General features: G+C 48.9%; 1 protein-coding gene across 1 annotated transcript in view; it reads right to left on the bottom strand.

Moving 5' to 3' along the window:
* The window catches only part of CSMD2 (CUB and Sushi multiple domains 2), a 552,912-nt gene that overhangs the window by 358,407 nt on the left and 181,144 nt on the right, over window positions 1–13,361 (bottom strand). Inside the window, exon 4 of the mRNA XM_070404687.1 lies at window positions 4,899–5,093. Within this exon, the coding sequence (XP_070260788.1) occupies window positions 4,899–5,093 (195 nt within the window). The remainder of the gene's footprint in view (window positions 1–4,898; window positions 5,094–13,361) is intronic.

The following is a 13,361-nucleotide window of genomic DNA, read 5'->3' on the forward strand; positions in this document are numbered from 1 at the left end:
ACATGGCACTTCCTGTACCAAGCAGAGGTACACAGTCCTCCCTCCTGCTCCTGGAAGCCTTGGATGCAAGGACCTTGTGTCACTCGGAGCTGCTGGGCAGGTGGGCTAACCCAGGCCAGTCATTTCCCTTTGGATGATCCTGCATAATCCTGATGGTGAAGTAGACCCATCCAGCCATCCGTTCACTCAGCAAATATTTAGGGACCACTGCCCAGTGGATGAGGTTTATCCACTCACAGATGCCAGCCCTCAAGAGTTCCACATGAGAGGAAGGAAGACCAAAAGGCTCTAATCCTGCCTGAGTGTGAACCCGCTAACTCTGGTGTGACCACGGCTCCTGGCACAGCGCAGCCCACGGTGAGCACTCTCAGCTCTGGTTTAGCTTCGCCTCCTAAGGAAGGGCAGTTTACAAAACCTCTTCCAGGAAGTCGCTCACATGATTGAGGGTGCTTCTCTGGCTATTCTTAAAGCTTGTGGCAAATTAGAATAGAGGAATGGGCCTGAAGCACGGGGTGGGCGGAGGCGCTGGGAGAGCCACACCTCAGCCCCTCATACACCAAGGGGTCTTTGGGCTCAAAGCCCCTCTGAAAGCAAGATTTGCATCCTGGGCTGGCTTTCCTGGTGAGTTCCAGAGGGAGCAATCTCTGCTATGATTGAAGATGCTCAGAGAGGATGCAGGAAGGTTGGCGGAAAGGGCCTGGTGCTCCATGCTGAGGAATGTGAACTTGACCCTGTCAGTGATGAAGACCCGCTGGCAGGATTCTCAGCAATGAGTGGTCCTGTCAGATCTGTGTCTTAGAAAGGTCGCTGGGCCATGGAGAATGGTTTGGGGTGTGTGTGGTAGAGGCTGGGGGACAGCTTCCCAGTGATGGACCCTTTGCAGTGAGAAGGTGAGAGATGAGAGGGCCTGGGCCATCCCAAGCCAGGGCCCTCTGTCAAAATAGTGGTGGAGGCAGGGAGGAGAGGCGGGCGCAGAGGGAGATTCGCCAGGACATGGTGACCGATGAGCAGGGAGCCAAGGAGAAGAGTGTAAGGTGACTCTAGGGTGTCTGGCCAGACCACCTTAGATGGTGACACTCTTCCCTGAGCTGGGGGAGGCAGCCCGAAGGGCAGGTTTGGGGAAACAGAGAACGTTAGGTGTTAGATATGCCCCATTTGAGGCTCACTCTGGGAAGGGTTCAGTAGTGTTTGGTCCCCATGTGGGCCTGAAGCTCGGGACACAGGGCAGGGTTGGAGGTAGAAATCAAAAAGCCGCCCCCAAACAACAATTAGAAGCCATGCAGTGGCTGAGCAATTCCAAGAGAGGCAAGATGTTTGTAGGGAAGAAGCCACATATTTAAGAAGAATTGCCATCGTCTGAGGCCAAAAGAGAATCAGGGGAGGCTTGGGGGAAAGTCGTGTCATTAGAAGGTGCCCCATGCCCGAAAATTACTGCTGTGATGTGAGCTAAGGGAGCAGTGTCATCCCAGCCCACGCCTCCCACTGAAAGGCTAGTCCTGGCTGCCCCAGGCCTGCAGGTGCAGACTGTGGGTCCTGAGTCCATCTGCGAAGAAGACCTCCTAGAGCAGGGGTTCTCAACCTGTGGGTAGTGACCCCTTTGGCAGTCGAACGACCCTTTCACAGGGGTCGCCTAAGACCATCCTGCATATCAGATATTTACATTATGATTCATAACAGTAGCAACATTACAGTTATGAAGTAGCAACGAAAATAATTTTATGGTTGGGTCACAACATGAGGAACTGTATTTAAAGGGCCAGAAGGTTGAGAACCACTGTCCTAGAGGCAGACAAGACTAAATGATTAGAGCACCCTTTCTGCTTGAGTCCAGACACTGCTGTGCGTTCCTTTCCAACAGGCAAGCCACAACCAATCAACTTGGGTTGACTTGAATGGGTCCACTTGACTTTACATTTGTTTGCCTTCCTCAACCAACAGCATTGGCCTCGGCCACCTTGGCCTTCTTGGTGGGGCCTGAGGCAACTGGAATCTCTTGTCCTGCCTTCCTCTCAGGCCGTTTCTCATGTGGGCCATGCCTCTTTAGTCACATGATCTGCATCGGGAATGACCGGATTACGGCCCTCATCACTTGTCTTTTCACTGGTGAGTTAACAAAAAAGATACTTTAACAGCCATCCCCAGAGTTTCTTCCAGGTGAAAGCCTCTTCATGCAGGAAAGGACCACCCTAGCCTCGCATGGGGGGGAAGGGAGACACCAGCCTGGAGGGAGATGGCAAAGCCAAGGCGAGACTGGGCTCCTGGGCCTGAGAAGCCAATAGAGGCCCCAAAACGGGACCGAGGTCCAGAGGCTGCAACGTGGAGGAGGCTGAAGGAGGAGGAGAAGGTGTAGGCATCCCACAGGGGAAGCGGGAGCCTGGGGAGACAGAGCCAGGGAGAAGCTTCCAGGGAGAAGAGGCCAAAAGATGGGGAGACTGGGCTGCTCAGACTTTCATTCTAAGCCATTTGCCTGGCTGGGAGGCAAACTGCCTGTGTTGCCACAAACCTTCAGTAAAGGCTGTGCTTCATGAAACCTTTGTTAGTGGTTTTGTTTGTTCTTATTTTGCTTTATTTTGGAGGGAGTGTCACAAACATGGGCCAAGATCCTGACCTAAGTAGGCAAAGCAGAACCCAGGGAGTGAGGCACAGCAGTGAGTTCAAGGTTGAGAAGAAGCTAAAGCTGACACCGCTTCCGGAAGATTCTGAGAGGGATGGTGGTTTGCACCACATTGGGATGGGATGTTGGTGTGAATTGATCTTCCCAGGGCAGGCGGACAGCCCCTCCGCCTCTGATACTTGCGCTACATTTGTTTTTAGTTTCCATATTGATCAACAGTGTCTGACGTTTATGGTGCTGTAAATGGGAGAGACTGTTGGTTTCTGTTTCACAGCGTCAGTATTTGTTTACTATCAAGATTTCTATTATCATGTCAAAGCTCTGTTACCCCTCCATGGAAGGAAGGTCAGTCTGTTAACCTGACATTCTCTGCATGGGGGGTGGGCACGGATGCTCTAAGAAGGGTGAATGCAGCAGCTGCAGGCTGGGATTAGACACTCAGGGCCATACACCTGTATGTAGGGGCCTGATTGGTTTGGCCATACAAATTCCGTAATTGGTCCGGTCATTCCTGATACAGATCACGTGACTAAAGAGGCATGGCCCACATGAGAAACAGGGCCTGAGAGGAAGGGACTTAGGAAGGCAGGACAAGAGATTCCAGTTGCCTCCGGCCCCACCAAGGCCACGGTGGCTGAGGCCAATACTGTTGGTTGAGGAGGATCAAACAAACATGGAGTCAAGTGGACCCCTTCAAGTCAACCCATGTTGATTGGTTGTGGCTTGCCTGTTGGAAAGGAACGCACAGCAGTGTCTGGACTCAAGCAGAAAGGGTGCTCTAATCAATTAGTCTTGCCCGCCATCAGAGCGGGAAGAGATGTATGTGCCATATATTTTCCATCCCGGTATAGACTATGGGAAGGGTGTGTGCACACGGTGGGAGTAATTACAGAACATCTTCCTCTAAGAGAAAGGTAAAATCTGAACCCCAGGAGAGCTCCTTGTTTCAATTATTTCTCAACTCCGTCAAATGATCTTCCCAGACCTGTATCTGGGTCTCTGGGATCCACAGAATTTAAAGATGAGAATTGCAAGGAGAAAAGAGTGGTCAATAGTGCAAAGGCTGTAGAGAGGTCAAAGAATATAAGGGCCAGCACAATTCCCATCTGATTTGGCAACAAGATGCAGAGTGCCGGGGGCAGAGGTCGGCCTGCAGAGCAGTGAATGGGAGGTGGGGAGAGAACCAGGCTGCACAGAGCTTTCACGATGCTGGCGTTTCTGGTAGTACAGGGAAGCTTGCTGGCCCAGCGGTGCACCACCAGATTTTAAAAGGTGGATAAAAAACCATGTACCTGCATTATAATCTTAATTATGTATCTATTCATAAAATATGTACTGAAAGAAAATGGAAAGACATGAAAATTGTGGTTAAAACAGATACATTTTGTTTCTCCTTTATTCTTTTCTGTTATTTTCTAAGATTATTTAAAACTGATCATGTGTTATTATGTTTTTGCTGTTTTTAATCCTCACCTGAAGATATTTTTTCCATTGATTTTTAAAGAGAGTGGAAGGAAGGGGGAGAGACAAAGAGAAACATCCACGTGAGAGAGATACATCGATTGCTGGTGTCCCACACATGTCCTGACTGGCACCAGGGTTCAAGCCTGCAACTGAAGTACGTGCCCCTGACCAGAATCAACCCTTCAGTCTACTGGCCAACACTCTAACCACTGAGTCACCAGCCAGAGTGATCATATGTTACTTTTATCATGAGATAAGATACAAATAAGAGCTAAAATTGACAAAGTACTGGGGAAACCAGGTCAAGCTTGTCACCCTAGCTGGGGGCTGAGGCGGATGTAGCATTGAAGGGAGGTGGGATTTTTTTTGAGGGAATGACTGTTGGAGTAAAGACATTCTGAGCATATTTGTAGACGGAGAGGAGGACACCATTAAATAGGAGGAGGGGTTGGGTTTATAGGAAAGAGAAAAACTAATTGCCAGGGTGAGGTCAGAAGGAAAGCAGCTGGAAGAGAGATCCACGCACATGAGGAGGTGGTCTGTGAGGGGGAGAGAAACCATGTTTCCTCTGAGACAGGAGGGTAGGGGGTGAGGGCAGACTGTTGATATAGGGGAAAGAGAGCGAGAGAGTGGACACCTGAGGGCTAGGAGGTCAGGTGAGGGTGAGAAGACCCTAGAATGCCTGGGGTCCCCCAGGCATGGACTCCCGGAGTGAGGACCCCAGGCCCTGCTGGAGTGGATGGTAGAACTTGCCCACTGGAGACTGGGTCCCACTGAAGGCTCCAGCATTCTCTCCCACGGGACCCGGCCTGGAACCTACCTCTGCAGGAGGGCAGGGGGAAGTCCCACGTGGCACTGCTCTCGGAGCCCGCGTGGCAGGTGAGGATGGCGTGGCCCTCCAGGAAGAAGCCGGGGTTGCAGCTGTAGCGGACCTTGTCGCCCAGGTTGAAGGTGGAGCCCTGCTGCATGCCGTTGGGCAGCCGCCCAGGGTTTCCACACGTGTGACTCGGGAGCACTGTGAGAGAGGGAGACAAACATGGCAGTGAGCGGGGCTCGAGCCTGACACTCTGCTTCAGAGCAGCACCTCCCTGGGCACGACCCGCCCGTCTCCTTTCCCCTGTGGGAAGGGGTTGGCCCTCTCAAGGCCGCCTGGTCCCAGAACACTCTCAGAGGTCATGCTAAGGAGGAGCCACACCTGTGACTTAGAACAGACTGTCCGGCTGCCTGCCTTTTCTCCTGCACAGCCCTGGATGTGGAGTACCTCCATCCCATCACTCCAGATGCCCTGGGAAGCACTTTAATCTCCTGGATTTGGTTGCCCTGATTTCAGACTCCACACTCCTCAGAAACACCATGGAAGGGACAGGGAGCTCGGCATGGAGTAGCTGCTCATTAAACCCGATGTGCTTTCTTTCATGTGTGTCTGTCCTCACAGCCAGAGGGGTACACTGGCCCAGGAGGTTGGGGGAGCTGAAGAAGTCATTAGTGCTGGTGTAGGCAGTGAGGTGGGAAGACAAGAGCCTTGTGTTTTGATCTGACCCGACTGATCCCACTGAGAAAATGGAGCTGGAGAACACGCTGTACACTGTGCGACCTCAGACAAAGGCACCCCCAGCTGGGAAGTGCTCTTATTATCCAGAGGAAGCAGTCTTGGTGAGGGTGCGAGAGCTTCGTGACCCCCCAATCAGGAGGGAGGGAGCGTGCAGCTCCTCTGTGTCTGAGTCGCCATTCACCTTGACCCAACTCCCCCTACCCTCTGCCTTTCTCCCCAGAAGTGGAGCTGCCTGTGCACAGAAGGTCATGCTCCCACCACTCCAGGATGACCCCAAAGGGCTGGGACGAGGGGTCACAACCACATCCAGACTCCCATCCAAATACCTCTCCATTAATTCCCCCGGCGATGATTTGCTGAGGCTGAAGAACAGGGTGGTGATGAGTACAGACTCGAGAGCCGCAGTGCTTAGGTTTGCATCCCTGCCTGATGGCTTATTGCCTATGGGAACTTGAGCAAGTCTCTCAATTTCTCTGTGCCTCAGTTTCCTCATTTGTAAGATGGTGATCACAATAGTACCTTCCTCCCTCATGGGGTTTTTGTGAGAATTAAATGGAGTTAAGGCACGGGACAGAGTCTGGTATACAGTAAATGCAACGTAAGCGAATCTACACTCCCAGTTCAGTGGAAGATGTGGGTAGATAATGGTATGTTGTGTTATGATGGGATAGGGACCAGGCAGCGGACCAACCAAACCCAGTGTAGGTAGGTCAGAGACAGCTTCCTGGAAGAGGTGCCACCCATGATGAACCCTGAGATTAGTAAGAATTACTAGCTTATGCCACAGAGTGTGCCAGGGGGAGGAAATGATATGTGCAAAGACCTTGAGGCTAGAGGTAGCCTAGGAGCTCGGGGAGCCTGGGGTGAGAGGCAGGATGGGGGCAATGGTGAGGTGGAGATGATGTGAAGGTGGCCAGCCTGGAACCTAGAGGGCCTCCAGGCCCTGCAGTACCCTCCTCCTGCCCATGTTGCCAGGAACACCTGGCAGGAACCCCTCTGCCAGCCCTAAGGGACTCAGAACCTGCAGAGAGCTTTCCCTCCTCCTTCTCCTCTCCTTCTAGGAGGACAGCTCAGGTGTAGAGGCTGTGACAGGTCAGACTGAAACCAGCTTGGACTGTGTCTGAAACCAGGTGCTGTCACCGTCTTGAGCCATGTGACTTCTCTGAGCTCTAGTTCCTCAACTGAGAAAGGAGGATAGTAATTATCTAGTGGCTGAGAAGGTTACCAATAATAAAGGACGCATGCCTGGCACCATGCCCAGCACGTGACAGATGCTCAAAAAATGGCAGATGTTATCATTCCCCTGGACTATAATGCCACGAGGGCAGGGGCCTGGTCTGGTCCCGGGGTATCCTGGGAGTCTACCACAGTGCCTGGCACTTGTAGGGACATAGTTGTGTATTCATTAACTAGTTGTTTGGGAGAGTTATTCATTCTTATATTAATGCCTTCATGGAACAAAAATTTACTATGGGCCTACTGTGCTTGGAGTAGTGAATTAGACAATGCGGGTCCCTGCCCTCAAGAGGCCTGTTTTTGTGAGTTACCTTAAGGAAGAGCTCTTCCTTGCCCATTCTCTACTTCTGACAAGTGAGATGACCCAGACAAAAGAATTTACCTCCATCAGCCTGTTCATTAGCTTAGCTTAACATTTCCCATAATCCCACACTGCTGGTTTCCTTGGCATTTCCCATAATTGGCTGCTGGCTTCCTTAATGCTTCCCATGATCCCATGCTGCTGGCTTGCTTGGCATTACCCATGATCCTCCTGTTGGCTTCCATGTTGTTTCCCATGATCCTCCTGCTGGTTTATATGGCATCCCATAATCCCATTCTACTGGCTTGCAGCAGAGGCAGTTACTGTGGGGTGTGTGTGTGTGTGCTGGGGGTGGGAGGGGCTGGTCAGGTAAACATTTGGAGAAGAAAGCTAAGGTGAGGGGAGGGAGCCAACCAGGGGGAATGGGCTGAGAACTGGTGTAGAACTAACCATTCATTTTCAGCAACAGGACCCAAAGACCCAATTTAATTAAATTACTAATGTCAAAGTTTTAATGAGCCTGCTTCTGCTTTGGGCTTTCTTCCTTCAAAATTAATGACTGGAACGTCACTATAAATAAAAGTCGATTCTTTTTAAAAAGTCACTCTCCAACACTCACTGCTCTTTACTTAATGAACTGTTCATAATCAGACCACTCCAGCCAGGTGCCTCCACCAGGACTTGGTTGTGATGATGGGGCTCGTTCTAACTTCACTGCCCTTTTCTTCTTGAGCTCTGCTCCTGAGAGGCCACCTAGTGATCAGAGAGGGCAGACGGGCTCAGAGTGGCCCAGTTTCAAATCTCAGCTCGACCACCTATAGATGAGTGATCTGGAGACATAAACTTTACCTCTCTGAGCTTCAGTTCTTCATCTAAAAATGAGGATACTTTTTAAAAAAATATATTTTTATTGATTTCAGAGAGGAAGGGAGAGGGAGAGAGAGAGAGAAGTAGAAACATCAATGATGAGAGAGAATCACCAATCAGCTGCCTCATGCATACCCCTACCAGGGATCAAGCCCACAACCCGGGCATGTGCCCCGACCGGGAATTGAACCATGACCTCCTGGTTCATGGGTCAATGCTCAACCACTGAGCCACGCTGACCAGGCGAGAATACTTTTTATTCCCATGGCAAGGGTGTATCAGTTTGGTAGGGTTGCTGTAACAAAGTACCACAAACTGGCTGGCATAAAACAATAGGCACTTCTTGTCTCACAGTTATGGAGGCTAGAAGTCCAAAATCAAGGTGTCGGCAGGGCCATGATCTCTCTGAAACTTTTAGGGAAACCAACCCTTCCTTGTATCTTCTTAGCTTCTGGTGTTTTTCTTGGCTGGGAATGCACCACCCAATCCTTCATCATCACATGGCATTCTCCCTCTATGTCCCTGTGTCCAAATTTCACCTTTTTATAAGGGCACCAGTTATGTAGGATCATCTTAACTTCCTCATCTGGAAAGACCCTATTTCCAAATGAGGTCACATTCATAGGTCCTGGGGTTAGGACTTCAACATATTTTGGTGGGGGCACAGTTCAACCTATAACAGGGCTATTGTGCAGATTACATAAAGATCAAAATCATCCTGTGGGATACCTATTATCCTCATTCTACAGATGGAAAAACAGAGGCACAGAGAGCTTAAGTAACTTGCCCAAAGCCACACAGCTAGAAAACGGAAGAGCTAGGTTGTGACTCTAGGTCAGTGATGGCGAACCTTTTGAGCTCGGCGTGTCAGCATTTTGAAAAACCCTAACTTAACTCTGGTGCCGTGTCACATATAGAAATTTTTTGATATTTGCAACCATAGTAAAACAAAGACTTATATTTTTGATATTTATTTTATATATTTAAATGCCATTTAACAAAGAAAAATCAACCAAAAAATGAGTTTGCGTGTCACCTCTGACACGCGTGTCATAGGTTCGCCATCACTGCTCTAGGTCTTTCTGGTGCCATTGTTCGGCACTCCTAGTTGGGATGTAATACTACTTCTGACAGGGACAAAGCATCCAGCACATAGTGGGTGCTTAATAAGCAAGAGTTCCTTTCCTTCCTTTATCATTCTAGGCACTGTGACAAGACGAAGGGTGATTATCTCAGTATCCAGACTTAATAGTCTGTTTTTCCCCCTCCAGTCTGATTTGCCAATGCTGCGCTTTTTAATAACGTCAAGGGCAACATTCAAAGTGTGGCCTTTTGTAATATATCTGATGCACAACTTGCCGGACAGACACAGGAGATGGGAGATAAGCCACAAAGCGGAGCCTTTCTAAGGCTCAGTGTTCTTTGATTTTTCGATTTTGCCCCTGTGTTCCTTGGCACAGATATTATAATCGTTCGTGCTCTCCCGTCTATAAAACTTCCCTTTGATTGCTTACAAAATGAAGAGTGGGATATTTACATCCAACGTGGCCCAGAACAATGTTATTAAAGCTGTGCCTGGCGCTGAACAATTCCATTGTAGATTAGCAGTGGGGAATTTTGTCCCTTCTACAAAGCCAGGCTCTTGCCAATCAACATAATATTCTCCGTGATTGCATAACAATGAAGCTCCTCTGTGGTTGGAGAGTAGCAAAAGCTACATCCTGCCTTCTTTCATTTTTAATTTGAGACTTTAGTTCCTATATTATCATGAAGAGTCGTTTATGCTCTCTGGACAAGCACCCTCCATATGTTTTGATTTCTTATCTCCATCAAGAAACTTGTTTCCTCTCCACGACCATGCAGTTGATACAGAGTTGTGGGATGACTGGGAAGAAGGATTCGGATAGAAGAATGTAATCTGTCACCACCCTGAACATGGAAAGAGATGATGCTATACATATGTGTGCGGTGTGTGTGCGTGTATGCGTGCGTGCGTGTGTGTGTGTGTGTGTGCGTGTGTGGCTGAGGGGTATTGGTCATGGGAAAAAGAAACAAAAAATACTCTCTTTTGAGTACCTACACAGTGACAGGCACTTGTGCATCACACACTACCTTAGCTAATCTTCATCAATCCTTTACTGTTGGCTGTTTGGCCCTGTGAACATGATTTATCACACATCCTCATTGTCACATGTTTTGTACATATACACATCCCCAAAGAGCTTTCTATACTTGCTGTCTCCACTCCTCCCATCTGACATATTATGTTTTTGGTACATTCACTGTTGACTGTTTTTCTCACCCTGCTACAATGGAAGCTCCATGAGAACGGATATATTTTTCGTCTATTTTATTCATTTCAGTGTCCCAATTCCTAGAACAGTGCCTGATGTATAATAATACCTTGATAAAAATAATTAACCCGGGAACTTACACGCATATATGCATAGCCCATGGACACAGACAATAGTGTGGTGAGGACCTGGGAGGGGTGGCTGTGGGTTGCAGGGGTTAATGGGGGAAAAACAAAGGGGACATCTGTAATACTTTCAACAGTAAAGATACATTTTAAACAAATTTTATTAAATGACTTAATGGTCTTATTTAATCCTCCCAACAACCCATTAAGAGAGGCACCATTATTACCCCTTGTTGAGATAAGCATGATTGATTGCCAGAGAAGTTGAGGCATATACCTAAGGCTGCACAGCTCTTCGGGGTTTTAGCTGAGTATCCACATTAGTGCCTAAATGCAAAGTCCATGTACTTTCCACTTGCACTAGGTCATTCTTGCACTGACCATTGCACACAGAGTCCATGGTGACTGGTGTATCTTAAAACACCGCCATAAAGGACTCACACTTGTTCTCCTTGGGGGGATCATTTAGGGCAGTGATGACAAGCCTATGACACGTGTGTCAGAGGTGACACGCGAACTCATTTTTTTGGTTGATTTTTCTTTGTTAAATGACATTTAAATATATAAAATAAATATCAAAAATATAAGTCTTTGTTTTACAATGGTTGCAAATATCAAAAAATTTCTATATGTGACACGGCACCAGAGCTAAGTTAGGGTTTTTCAAAATACTGACACGCCGAGCTCAAAAGGTTCCCCATCACTGATTTAGGGTGATAACCAGGCAAGTCAACATCTAGTCTGGTCCTGTACATTTCCTGCCACCTGTCAATTAAGCAAAGGCAGAGGCACCAGGGCTTCAGCTGGGGTATGCCACTCACATGTTTGCAGGATCCTGTCCTGCCAGGCCTCTCTCTGGCCATCACTGGGCATAAGCTGTCCACTATGAGCCATTCTCTTGGCTCACCTATGCCACTTTGCATAGGGAGTTATATAAGGATATTTATCCTAGACTCTGTCCCCAAACCTACTGAATCAGAATTTCAGAGGTAGAGCCTGGGCTCCTCTAGGTGACCACAGAGAAGAGTTGAGATTGGGAACAGCTCATGGTAACCTGCCCACGTAAGTTACTCCATTAGCCCAGTGGGCTTTCTCTCTCTGAGCTGTGTACTGTTCACTCTCCAGGGCCTTCTTGTTGCACGGCTTTGGCTGCTGGGGGCAAGGCTAACCTCTCCCTTGAACTTCCCTGTCCTCCATAAATCATAGTTGCCTTTCCTTCCTTCTCATCTGAAAGCCCTGGTCATCTTTCCCCTGGACTTCTGCACCCAACTCTGAATTCCCTGCTGCTGGCCTTGCCCCTCCAATGCATTGCCCACTGATGCCAGAGGGAGTGTTCTAGAACCCAGCCCTGGGGGGTTTCCTATCACCAAGGCACTCGCAAAAGCAGGCCCTCTGATCTTCTGCATGATTCAGATAAGAATAAATAGTGATTTAAATGATTCATAACAATAAAAGGAAAGAAAAAAAAAACCTTGGGAACTTTCCCAGTGCTGTCAGGATAAACCAAAGGTTAGGCTCCCCAGCCCCATCCTCCTGTGCTCTGGCTACTGCTGACATGTTCTGTTTCATCTCTTGCTTCTCCATCCTTGCCCCTCCACCACTGCTATTCCAAACCACAGGTCCCCCAAGCACACCTTCTTTCCTCTCAAGTTCTCCATCTGGCAAACTCCTACTCATCCTTCAAGGCCACACTTAAATGTCCCTATCTGGATGAAGCCTTCCTTGATATCCTGGTGTCTTGCATACATTGTAAATTCCCACAATAACACATTCTGATAACATGTAAATTTGGGAATAACATGACTGAAAACTCACTCCCAGAATCCTGGAACTCCCAGCCCATTAACTACACAAGGGCTCACTCTGGTCATTTCATTAATTTTGTAATCTCACAACCCCATGTCTTACATTGGATTTTGGGGACCCAACTTAGGGAGTTGAGAGTTTTCCTTGCACTTCAATTCCTGCTTTTGTCATACAACATTGCAGTTCACTCATCCATTACTTTACAACATCCTGCCTTTCAAACAGGAGCTGAACCTGCTTGTAATTGTTTGGTTAGGTGTCTATTTTCATCTCTACACTCCCTGAGGGGCAGGCATGCCATCGTGTTCTTCACAGATCTAGTGTTTGATTTAATGCCTGGCAGGAGGAGACTGCCCTGTTGGAATGTGTTAAATGAAATCTACACTAATAAAAGACAGAGATGCTAATTGACTGTACCTTCACTACACCACCAGCCAATCAGAAGAGTATGCAAATTAACCCAACAAAGATGGCTGTTAAATTTGCATACTGCAGGTGGGGCGGGCAGCGCCAGACGCCACCCTTGGGATCTGGGCCGCAGATTGGGGACTGGGGAGGCGGGGTGGGCAGCGCCAGATACCACCCAGGGAGGCGGAGCCGGCGATCGCCCGGGCCAGAAGCCTGAGGCCTGGGCAGGGGCGGAGCCAGCGATTGCCCGGGGCTGGGGGTCCCCTGTCCAGGCCTAAGGCCCAGGCCAGAAGCCTGAGGCCTGAGGCCTGGGCAGGGGCAGAGCCTGCTATCGGAGCGGGCTGGGGGTCCCCTGCCCAGGCCTAACGCCCCAGCCAGAGGCCTGAGGCCTGGGCAGGGACAAAGCCGGGGATTGGTGTGAACTACAGAGGAAACACCTTTTCTGACTGCTCATTGGCTAAGTTCCCTGTATGTCACTGGTAATATTCTTAGTAACTTGGGTAATAAGAATCCAAGAAGGTGATGTAGGGTTTCTCCACCTCACTCCTGGAGAAAAAAACAAAGGTCTGCTGCTAGAAGGGCTAAGAAATATCATATCCTGCCCTAGCCAGTTTGGCTCAGTAGATAATGCCTCTGCCTACCTACCACAGGGTCTGGGTTCAATTGTGACCAAGGGCATGTACCGACGTTGCAG

Source organism: Myotis yumanensis, unplaced genomic scaffold (assembly GCF_028538775.1).
Source record: "Myotis yumanensis isolate MYYU_CA2020_CCGP unplaced genomic scaffold, mMyoYum1.0.hap1 SCAF_2, whole genome shotgun sequence".
In the NCBI taxonomy this organism is placed as follows: domain Eukaryota; kingdom Metazoa; phylum Chordata; class Mammalia; order Chiroptera; family Vespertilionidae; genus Myotis; species Myotis yumanensis.